General features: G+C 49.3%; 1 protein-coding gene across 4 annotated transcripts in view; it reads left to right on the top strand.

Annotated features, from left to right (window-relative positions):
• The window catches only part of LOC119460787 (potassium voltage-gated channel protein Shaw), a 113,246-nt gene that overhangs the window by 46,695 nt on the left and 54,426 nt on the right, over nucleotides 1-12,125 (top strand). For all 4 annotated transcript variants that reach the window (XM_037721874.2, XM_049672670.1, XM_037721876.2 and 1 more), the window contains 2 exons: nucleotides 10,324-10,670; nucleotides 10,989-12,125. The exon at nucleotides 10,989-12,125 is cut by the window's right edge. In XM_037721874.2, coding sequence (XP_037577802.1) covers nucleotides 10,359-10,670; nucleotides 10,989-12,125 — 1,449 coding nt within the window. In that variant the 5' untranslated portion in view covers nucleotides 10,324-10,358. The remainder of the gene's footprint in view (nucleotides 1-10,323; nucleotides 10,671-10,988) is intronic.

Here is a 12,125-nt window from a genome sequence, read left to right as displayed (position 1 = left end):
GCTGTCAAAACGCTGGCGTGAGCAAGCGTGGTTAATTGAGTCGTGAGTTCCCCTTGCGCTCGGTCGCAAGATGCGCATTTGGTGCCGCAGCTAAACGTCTCCTCCCCTCTCTCTCTCCCTCCCTCCCATCCCCCCAAGGCCTTTCGCACGACGGAAGAAGTTGCGTTTGCTCTCCGCCATGTGTACTCGCGTCCCTCGCGCGCTTTCGCTCGCACATACAGCATACGGCGCGCGGCGACGATTTTATCGCCCTTGGATTTCACGGAACCTCACGGTGACGGCGACGTCGACGGCATAAATCCGCTTGGAGTGTCCATATAATTGCTCTCGCAATAAAAAAAAAGAAAAATTGAGCTAATAAAAACCATGATCGTCAGCATCACTCAGCGACTTTTCGCTGTTAAAGAAGTTCAGTGTTTCAGGCTATGACGTGGCGACCAACGCTGGGCTTCGTCCTAGGTACAGCGCGGTAGTCGATCTGGAGTGCTCGGTGCTGGCTGCGGACTTTAAAAACCGAGCAGGAACTTTCGGTGAAATTGCCTGGAACCGCGGGGCGTTTGTGCGTGCAGGCGTCGTGGCCGCGTCGGATAAGCGTCTCCTCCGTGCGCCTACACAGCTCAGGTTGTGTGCGATGGCTCTTCAGGGGGTCGTCACGACCTCTCGGCTTCGACTCGCTGCTTGCTGAATATTGCAGAGTGTAGAAAAGAACGAATATTCTTAAAAAAAAAGCATTCTAAGGTTCGCGTAAAGGGGATGTAGAGAAAACAAAAAGAAATCAGAGAGGAAGATAGAAACAGAGAAAAATATTAGAAGAAGACTAAGGAAGTAGTAGACGGGAAACAAAGTAGGTGCCCGGTTAGAAGACAGAGAAAATCAACAGTTAAAAAAAAAGGAACCAACAAAAAGCTTAAAACGACCAATAAAGAAAACGAAAGAAAATAAGAGAACGAAGAAAGAAAGAAAGAAAGAAAGAAAGAAAGAAAGAAAGAAAGAAAGGAGGAAAAAAGCTGGAAGGCAAGAATACTAAGAGCATGGGTTGGCGGCTGGAGCTGCCGTTCTATTACACTAACTCTGCTGTGGGAGTCACGAGAGGGCACGTGCTTGATATTCTGTTTCTTCGCCGTTGCGTGTTCCAGCTTTCTACGCCGGCACTTCTATCAGCCGCAGTAATAATGAGGCAATTTGCCGGCGCCTGATTGCGCAGCTTGAATATTTTAAACATTCAGGCGGCAGCAGCGCCAGAAGTGTAGTGCGCACGCTGGAGAAGACGTGCACGGAAGTAGTGATTTTTTTTTTCATTAAGTGGTAACCGCACGTGAATTTGCCAGTTAAACGGAATCCTAATGTGCTTCAAATACAGACGCTCAAAAAAAAAAAAATATGAGCGAAGCTTATTGCAGAACGTAACCCGCTGCTCTCTTTCTGAGCGTTTTCCTGACACGTTTGATAAGTTTGCCTTATGTAATCAGTTTAAATTACCACCGAATGACGGTGATGACTAGATCTTGCAAAATATAGCACAAGTACATCAATAAGAACCTCGAAGGCGTCTTCGGGGCGCAGTTACAGTCACGGACGCGGTTACAGTCACGCATGAAAGGACTCCGGTCGTAGCCACGGAAAGCGGCGCGGGCAGAAGTGCCTTGCCAGAGTCTGCACTCCGGCTTTCGTCGTCTCCTTTAGGGTTAGGTCTTTCACCCACTGCCGTCTTATCAGAAAAATACTTCCTCCGCGTGACTTCATGAATATATCATGAGCTCGGTTAGCTCGGTTGAGTTCAGCCTGTCCATATTATTATTATTATTATTATTATTATTATTATTATTATTATTATTATTATTATTATTATTATTATTATTATTATTATTATTATTATTATATTCACCTCTTCCACAAAACAGATTTACGATCATCATTATCGTTACTGAAGTATGGTTAATTTACTAGCTAATATAGCAAATGTGGACTGATCCTTAAGAGCGTACTGCAAAGGAAACCACTTACACCATTTTACATTTGTAATGCTGCCTGTTTTCGATGACACGACAGCTGCAAATAATGTTTGGTGATAACAACTGCACTAAACTGAGAGCTACCCCGATATATATATATATATATATATATATATATATATATATATATATATATATATATATAAAGCTGTTCGTTCAGCAATTCTCTTAGTTGGAGGTCGTTGGCTTCCCCGAGTGTTTTATTTAATTTTGGTTATTGCCGCCATAAGGACGAGAAGATCCGGGAACGGAAGTCAGAATGGGAAACGCCAACACCAAAAAATGCGTATCGTTCGCGTGCGGTGCGTGTACGGCTTGAGGAAAAGCGCCCCGGGGCGCAGTAATGCGGAAAGGCCGCTCTCGGCGCGGCATAAGCGTATAGGCCTGCCGAGTAATCGCCGCAGCGGGATTTGGCGATCGTCGATGAACGAATGGCGCAGCAGCGTATAGATCTCTTATTTATTTCTTCTGACACCGCGGTGGGAAATGGATAGAGTAAGATTCACTTCCTTTTTTCGTAACAAATTGGTCGCTGCTGGCGATGACGGCGTCCGAATGTGGTGATGCGATCGAATCCACAGGCGCTGATCGAATCAGCGATTTGACACCACTAAGCCAGTGGGATATGCTCACCTACCTCGTTGAAGAATAACTGTAATGTGGTTCAAAATTTTGGGATAAGAAAAGTGCATGCGTTGTGTAGTGATTTGTATTTTGGGAAACTAAATCGATCTCTTGAACTCTGACGTGTGTTCGTGCGACTTGCAGCTGGATTTTAATGTGCCAAATGCACGGACTGGGTCAGTAAAATAGGCCTCTTGCGCTGCCCAGGTGGCGCTGGAAAAGCGCACGCTGGTCAACAGCGCCCTCTATGCTGGTGCTGTCGGTTTCGGGTAGTACAAGAACTGAGCTAAGGAGCGCATAGCGCCGCGGTATATCTGTTTGTCTGAGTGGTACTGTAGTGGCAATCGCGGAGAATTTCGTGCATACTAAAGACAATGTTAAATGCAGTGCACGTCACGAAGGAAGGAAAATACAGTGCCGAATACATGTGCGGCGCGCGAGAAGCAGACGATAGTTTTTTTTCGCGCTGATGCTTTCGAGTACACCACCAGTCAGACTGCGTAAAGCTGCAACAAACAATCGCGACACCTGTCCATTCGCTTTACGTGCAGGTGAGAACAGTGAGGCCTGAGCTGTGATGTAATCCAATAATTAAGCTAATAATAAGAGGACTAAATAAACTGCTATATCGCGACCGACAGTATGACCGCCTCCACGCAGGCTACAATTAGACGGTCAGCCATAAACTTGCTTCTGCAGCAAATGCAGAACTCCCGACAGTTAAAATCCGTAAATCGCGTGACTGAGTTTCTGTAGTCTGTGAATTTGATCACATTAGATTGCTAGTAGAGCGCGAGCGGCAGGAATGCATTTGTTCTATTGCTTTTAATTTGTTAATTCATCGGCCTTGAGCAAGCTATATATAATGTAAGACGCGAGTCTCTGTTTACACTGTCCTCACTCTGTATCTCATCAGCCTATTTCGTTTCAGTTGCTATCTCGGTAGCACGTTTTTCGTTCTAAAGCCTATGCCACTTCACCAGGCAAACTCACTTCAAGACCTGTAAATTCTTATGCCTCGCAGCTTTGAATAAAAAAAAATAAAAAATAAAAAAAACAGCTACAACGACAGCTTCAAAGATCCGAAGGCATTGTTTGCTCCCACTTATACCTCGGCTCGGCGATATTTTAAAAATTTTTTTTGCCAGTGTCAGGCGCCACTCCATGCCTGAAAATGTAGTGGACTGGAGGAGGATTCGAACTTACGACTTTCAGATTAGAAGCCGGGTGTTCTATATTCTACGCCTCCACTAGGTCAATTACTCCACGTTTATCTAGGTAAATTACTCACAGGAGACCCGGATCACGAGAAGGAAATTTACAGAAGAATAAAATTGGGCTGGAGTTCACACGGCAGGCATTACCAAATCCTGACTGGGAGCTTAACACTGTCATTGAAAAGAAAAGTGTACAATCATTGCATTCTACTGGTGCTAACATATGGGGCAGAAACTTGGAGGTTAACAAAGAAGCTCGAGAACAAGTTAAGGACCGCACAAAGAGCGATGAAACGAAAAATGTTATACCTAACCTTAAAAGACAGGAAGAGAGCGGTAAGGACCAGATAACAAACGGGGATTACCGATATTCTGGTTAACATAAAAGGAAAAAAATGGAGCTGGGCAGGCCACGTAATGCGTAGGATGGATAACCGGTGTACCATTAGAGTTACAGAATGGATACCAAGAGAAGAGAAGCGCAGTCGAGGACGGCAGAAAACTAGGTGGGGTGACGAAGTAAAGAAATTTGCAGGCGCAAGTTGGAATCAGCTAGCGCAAGACAGGTGTAATTGGAGATCACAGGGAGAGGCCTTCGTCCTGCAGTGGACATAAATATAGGCTGATGATGATGGTACCTCGGCTGGCAAACAACGAGGCACAGACCTTCGATAAACTTTGATTCTTGCGAATACAGATAGACTTTTCAGCAGCCAGTACCCAGGGGTATAAAATGGAGCCCGAAGGCGAAAACAAAGCAACCGAGACGAGTTGAACTTCTCGGTGACAGCGCAACACAATGCGTCATAGATGCGACTTCTACTACCAAGCCAATTTGGTTGTTCGCAACCAGGTTGCGTCATAGTGGGTTCAACACGCCAGCCTAAAGGGCCTATGGTAACAAGCAACCTCCCTGACGCTTCCAGAAATTTCAGTAACCTCGGCCTTGTGTCTTTGCCTGCTTGCACGAAACATCGATAAGTACAAGGCAGATAAGTATATGCAGAGGGATACGAGCAAACGTGTGCGCGCGTTCATTCTTGGGCACAGAACGCACGCTGTCATCAACTGTTTTAACCAGCGTCACAATTCGCTATAGGGCTCAGAATTTTGGAGGCAGCTTCAAATGTAAGAAACACGGTTAGTGTAATCGCCGTCGACAACAACATTTCGCAAGGGCTGGGCTGCGTCATTAGAACGTCTCAAGGAAAAATTGATTATTACTAGATATATTCTGTACCTTTTTAGGCCTATATAGATAACTCGCTAATAGAGTTAATACCACACAACGCCGTAAAATAAAAACAAATGGAGTCCATGGCAAGCATAAAAACTACAGTTAAGGTTTGATCTTTTCCTGCCTGTATGCACCCAGTAAGACGAACTGACCCTTCCGTATCAGTCACTGGGCGAATCAACAGGCTGGCCTTAGAAAGAAGCGAGGGACGTTACAAACACTCTAGCACTTCCCGATTTGCGCAACTAATTGCCTCCGTGGAGATTGCGCCTAAAGCCTCGCACCATTGGCCCGAAGGGTGATAAAGAGGCCGGCAAATCGCAACCGAAGCAAGCGGAAATAGAGAGAAACCGAAGTGACACGAAAGAAGGGAGTGAAGAGTCCCTCGTGATCAGTGTTCGGCGTCGAACTAAAACCGCAGGCGAAGCAGCGATGCTTTAGGCCTCGATGTTGCAGCCTCGAGCCAGACAGCAAAGCCGCTGAGGACTCGTTCCGCCGCTGTGCCCGTAACCGCATGCGTAAAGCAAGGTGTAGCCGAGCTTCCTTCCTCTTCCCCATTCTGAAGCCGTGCGCTTCTTCTACCGAAGGGTGACAGGGAAGGAGGGGAGAGGGAAAGCGCGGGCTTTGGCCGCGGCGGCGACCGACCGCCTCATCCCTGATTGATCGGCGCGGCGAGGCAGACTCGCTCTTCCGCACTGAGTGCGGCCTGATTTAGCGAAAACCCAGTTTGGCGCGGCCGTGCGAAAGGTGCTGCTTTCGGGAGAAAGAGGAATGACCAGAGGAGGGAGGCGGCGAAAGGGTTATTCCTCTTGTTCGCCAACTCCTCCTCCTCCTCGCCCACCCTCCCTCTTCCCGACAGCCCCATTTCCCCAAACCTCTTGCGCGGCCGGCCGGCGCTGGGACGAAATTGTCGGCCGCGGCCAAACAAGAGGTAATGGCTTTTCTCCTTCTCTGTCCGCTCCAGATCGGGGTCTCTCTCGCGGCCTTGTCGAAGGCACGGCGGCGGGTGTACGAATTCGGAGGAGACCCCGGGCTCGCCGGCGGTGGCCCAGCCTTTCCCTTACCGCGTAGTACACGCCCCCCTACCGACAACCCTCATTTCTTCCTCTTTCGGAGAGCTCTCTGTTTCGACACCTGCGCTGAAGTGCAAGTGCTCGCCGGCGCCTGGGTCTACGGCACGGAAAAGAGGAGCGGGGAGGGTGGCATCGATTATGGTAGGGCCGGCGCCGTTTCGTGCCGCTTTTGTCTTCGCTCTCGGTCCCGCGCTGTTTCTCGCGCGCCTCCTATAACTGCGCTCCCACGGGATACCAAACACAGGCACACGACCGCACGCACGCCACGAACACATACGCACGCACACACAAACGCAAGGACATGTACACACACACATACAGACACACCATGCGCACGCACACAAACACAAACGCGCGTAATCTCACTATGCGGTCCCGCGGTGCGTTCGCGAAATGCTAACCCGGTTGTGCGGCTCGTGTTTGTCTGTCTCTCCGTTGCGTGGACGAAACGACGTTGCAGTTGGCGCGAGCGAGACCGGCATTGTGGATTCGCGGAAAGCTCGGTTTTTTCTGCCCCCGAGGCTCGTCAGTGGTGGCGAACAACGCGATTGCCGCGCCTGCGTGAAAATTGGTCTAATGTGCGCGAGCGTCGCTCTGGCGTGTCGTTGGCGCCAGCGCGGGGAACGCTGCGAGGGGGGGGGGGGGGGGGGGGTGGCGACGACAGACTGGAGATAAACACACGCCTGGTGCTGCCTCCCTGTGCTCGTGCGTTCTGTGTGTCGCGTCTAGTCACGGAACGTATGTGCGACAAACTAACACAAATGGTGGTACTATGTTCAAGCGCTTGTTCGGCACGCGAGCTGTAGCTAGGATTGCGTGCTTTGGAATGGTGACGGCTTCGGAGTACTGCACGGCGATATGTGAATATCCATGGCCATGTATCCATATGGCCATGTAACACGTAGGATGGATAACCGGTGGACCATTAGGGTTACAGAATGGATACCAAGAGGAGGAAAGCGCAGTCGAGGTCGGCAGAAAACCAGATGGGATGATGAAGTTAGGAAATTTGCAGGCGCAAGTTGGAATATGCTAGCGCAAGACAGGGGTAATTGGAGATCTCAAGGAGAGGCCTTCGTCCTGCAGTGGACATAAAATATAGGCTGATGATGATGATGATGATGATGATGATGATGATGATGATGATGATGATGATGATGATGATGATGATGATGATATGTGAATATCACAGTGAATGAATGGGAAGGACGGGATCTTGTCATTGCGACGACCGTGCGTTAAGGGACAACATGAGCACCGCAAGGATGATGGAAGTGACTGAAATGATCAGCATAGCTGATCAAGACGAGATGTATGTATTGTATCAGTTCAGGAGACTCTCAGTTGCTAAGCGGTCACGTTGCAAAGCGCGATCGTGCTTCGTTTACCTCAGTGATCAGTTTAGAGTGATATCAAACTATAGAAGCTCCTTGCATCGTATAGTAGATCTGAGATGATTCCGAATGAATGATGATAGCCCATGATGATGACTCGATGATGATGTCATGATCACGATGCACAGATCGGAGTGATGACTGCATTAAGAAGAACGTCCATCACAAGTTTGATTTATGAGCATTGCCCTTTTCTTCTAACCACGAAGGTTCCCGTGCGTTTTAAGGGTGAGCCCTTCACAACCGATTGGTCGCAAGTAAGACGCGGACTCACCAACCGATGCTTAGGAACCGTAATTGTGTAACGAGGGGGCGTGATTCGGGTATAACACGCTTTCCACTTTGCAAAGCGGTGAACATGAAAAATGGGCCCGCAAGGATGATGGAAGTGACTGAAAGGCTTGATCAGCTTCCCATCGAAAGCAAACTGATCTTGGGTTATATAAAGCGCAATAAGCTGTTGTCGAGATGCATATATTGCCCCTTAATTTATCCGTTCAGTACTCGACCCAAGACAAACTCTGGAGCGAAGAGTTGCTATCTGAGCGGTCACGTTGCAAAGCGCGATCGTGCATAGGGAATTTTTTTAGAGAGCGTTCACTTGTATGCTCAGTAAACAGTGACAATAAATCAGTTTAGAGTGGCGCTATAAGTGGGCTTTCAAACTATTTTTAGGGGCGAAGCTCCTTAAAGCGGCACCCGTTCGTCCCTCGTCGTAGTAGTAGTGTGTAACCGGTCTGAGAAAAATGAGAAAAAAAAATTCCGAAGTTGTGTCCGTAGCGCGGAATCGAACCAGGGACCCCTCGCTTCCGAGCGCGCGGCGTTAGCCCACTACGCCACGAAGCACACATAAACACAAGCACCACGATGGCAATAAATACCCAACATTAACGAAAGGCCGCGTTTCTAGCGCGTTTCTAACGCGTTTGTGCTAGCGCGTTACGGCCCGTGTAAGAAGCTGGTGTAAGACGCTGTGGCCTCTCCGCCTTACCTTCAACGCGTTTCGAACGCGCTGCCCAAGGCGGTGGCAAGTCAAGTTCAAGTCGAGGAGCGTTTATGAATACGGGGGGTATACTCTCTCAGCAGTCATGTGATGGCGTCGGCAAACGCGGTGCACGTTCCGGCATGTGTAAATGGCTGCGTAAGACGCTGTGGACGCTCCCCCTTACTAGAGAGTACTGCACGTCTCTAACGCGTTTGTGCTAGCGTCCCCTTAAGCGGGAGATCCGATGATTCCCTTCGGAGCTTCGCCCACTCATCATCATTCACCCCGTGGATATGCTGTGATTTTTTTTCATATGGTAAAAAAAGAAAAGATTGATGATTACTGCAGGAAATGAAGGCCAGACTATAGCTTTCTCGAGTCACACGCATGCACACCACCGGCCGTAAGTCAGTGCGGAATCACAGATTTCAACAAATTTTCTGCTATGTGGGCCGTCATCGACACGGAAAGATACGAAAATCTGGTTGAATCCTTGCTTCCTTGAGAATGAAATGTCATCCTTAATTGTTGATGCACAATTAACTACACCTCAGTAAACGCTGTCAAAATTAATTACGCCATTAATTGCAAATTAATTACGTCATTAATTACAAATTATTTACGCCATTAATTGTGGTAAGTTCAGTGCGGCTTCGCCGCCGGCTTAACGATCTTCGGCTTTGCTTACTTACCGAACCGCCTCTCACAATCAGAGTGGCCACTTTTCCATTGTTGGAGCGTGGTGTGCTAATACAGCCTAATACTATTCCTGCTTCGTGTCCCTTTAAGATGAGCGCCGTCAGCGTGTTTTGTTTATTTACTTATATTGTTAGTATTTTGCATTCTGCTCCCATTGGAATGCAACCTCTCGCGTCCGGGAGCATCAGCAGCAGAACTCTACCGCTGCTGATAAATCACGGCGCGTATCTGAAGCCGCTACTATTATTATCAGGTTGTCGCACATAAAACGAATACGGGCAAAGAACCTGAGTGGCAGCTGCAACAAGGAGGGGAACAAGGCCTGCTTGCTATACAATTAGGAATACCGTACACAGAAAAACAACGATTAGTTAAAAATACGAGCGGTAGTTAAAAAAGTGTAAAACGAGGGGATGTAGAGTTAATAAAGTAATGTAAAAGGAAAGTAGTCATGACAGAATGCAGCAAGTCAAACCTCGGTATAATGAACCCAGATTGAAGGAATTATCTGATATAACGAATTAAATATAGAAACTTTCTCGCCGATATTACTGTGTGGCGAATTTACTCTTATAAATAATATAGGCTATAACGCAGGTACTTTCGTGTCAGATTCGGCTTGGTTAGCATCACCATCATCAGCCTATATTTATGTCCACTGCAGGACGAAGACCTTTCCCTGCGATCTCCAATTGCGTTAGCTGATTTCAACTTGCACCTGCAAATTTCCTAACTTCATCACCTCACCTAGTTTTCTGCCGTCCTCGACTGCGCTTCCCTTCTCTTGGTATTCATTCTGCAACTCTAATGGTACACTGTTTATCCATCCTACGCATTACATGGCCTGCCCAGCTCCATTTTTTCCTCTTAATGTCAACTAGAATATCGGCTATCCCCATTTGCTTTCTGATCCACACCGCTCTCTTCCTGTCTTAGGCCTAACATTTTTCGTTCCGTCGCTCTTTGTGCGGTCCCTAACTTGTTCGCGAGATTCTTTGTTATAATGAGGTTCAACTCTATTACTGCGTTATAACGAGGTATTATTAATATTTTCTTTCTCTCGACGCCATTCTCGAACGCAGGTGCCGAGGACATGCCGACCTGAAGGCGCCAGAGCATGTACCACCACGCGAGCAACAGCCGCGGCACCTTGGATGTGGAAAACCGCGTCGTCCTCAACGTGGGCGGCATACGCTTCGAGACGTACAAGACGACCCTCAAGAAGATTCCCGCGACGCGCCTCTCCCGGCTCACCGAGGCACTCGCCAACTACGACCCCGTGCTGAACGAGTACTTCTTCGACCGCCACCCGGGCGTCTTCGCACAGATACTCAACTACTACCGCACGGGCAAGCTGCACTATCCGACCAACGTGTGTGGCCCGTTGTTCGAAGAGGAGCTCGAGTTCTGGGGTCTGGATGCCAATCAGGTATACTGTGACGGCACTGTTTTCTATTATCTATATATATACGCGCCATTCTCTATATAAGCAGTAGCAAATCAATGACCGTGACAGTTTGCCGTAAGATTTCCGAAGGATAACTAAAAGCAGCGCAGTTCGCAATGTCAGTGTAATCTTAATTGTGCGATACACAACACTACAAATGGCTTGACTTCGGGATGTCTTCTCGCATATAAATTTGCGTAAATCGTTTATCATAATGTATGGAGAATAAATTTCAGCTACATGAAAAAAAAAAAACTGTATTTCCTTAAGCTATCAAACGTGTCTACCGGTCATGCGTAGGTCGAGCCTTGCTGCTGGATGACGTACACGGTGTACAGAGACACCCAAGCCACATTGGCCATCCTGGACACGCTCGACATCGAGAACGAGAAGCCCAGCGATGAGGAGCTGGCGCGAAAGTTCGGCGTCGAAGAGGACTACTACGCGGGCAAGCTGTCCTGTTGGCAGCGGCTCAAGCCACGCATCTGGCTGCTCTTCGACGAGCCCTACTCGTCGCTGGCCGCCAAGGTCATGGCCGTCATATCGGTCTTCTTCATCTGCGTCTCCATCCTCTCGTTCTGCCTCAAGACGCACCCCAACATGCGCGTGCCCGTCATCGTGAACCGGACCGTGACGCAGCGCAACACCACCGCCTGGGTCCTGGACAAGGTCAAGACGGACGCGCACGACGCCTTCTTCTACGTGGAGAGTGTGTGCAATGCCTGGTTCACCTTCGAGATCACCATACGGTTCGTGGTGAGCCCGAGAAAGCTAGACTTCGTGCGCGCGCCCATCAACATCATCGACTTCATCGCGACCATGTCCTTCTACTCGGACATGCTGCTCCAGCACCTCGCGGCGGACCTGGAGAACGCCGACATCCTGGACTTCTTCTCCATCATCCGAATCCTGAGGCTGTTCAAGCTGACGCGCCACTCGCGCGGGCTCAAGATCCTCATACACACCTTCAAGGCCTCGGCCAAGGAACTCTTCCTGCTGGTCTTCTTCCTGGTGCTGGGCATCGTGATATTCGCCAGCCTCGTGTACTACGCCGAGAGGCTGCAGGCGAACCCGCGCAACGACTTCACCAGCATCCCCGAGGGCCTGTGGTGGGCCATCGTGACAATGACCACAGTGGGCTACGGGGACATGGTGCCCAGGACTTACGTAGGCATGCTCGTCGGGGCCCTGTGCGCGCTCGCGGGCGTGCTGACGATCGGGTTGCCCGTGCCGGTGATCGTGTCCAACTTCACCATGTTCTACTCGCACACGCAAGCGCGCGAGAAGCTCCCCAAGCAGCGACGTCGCTTCGTGGGCGAGCCGCCCGGCACGGGGACGGCCGCGTCGGCGGCCACGGGGCCCGGTGTGCCGCAGGCGCGGCGCATGAACGCCATCAAGCACCACCAGCACAGCAGGGAGTTTGCCGCCACCAACAAG

Source organism: Dermacentor silvarum, chromosome 8 (genome assembly GCF_013339745.2).
Source record: "Dermacentor silvarum isolate Dsil-2018 chromosome 8, BIME_Dsil_1.4, whole genome shotgun sequence".
Classification (NCBI taxonomy): domain Eukaryota; kingdom Metazoa; phylum Arthropoda; class Arachnida; order Ixodida; family Ixodidae; genus Dermacentor; species Dermacentor silvarum.
Note: the sequence above shows the minus strand (reverse complement) of the source record. Positions and strands in the feature narration are given on the sequence as shown.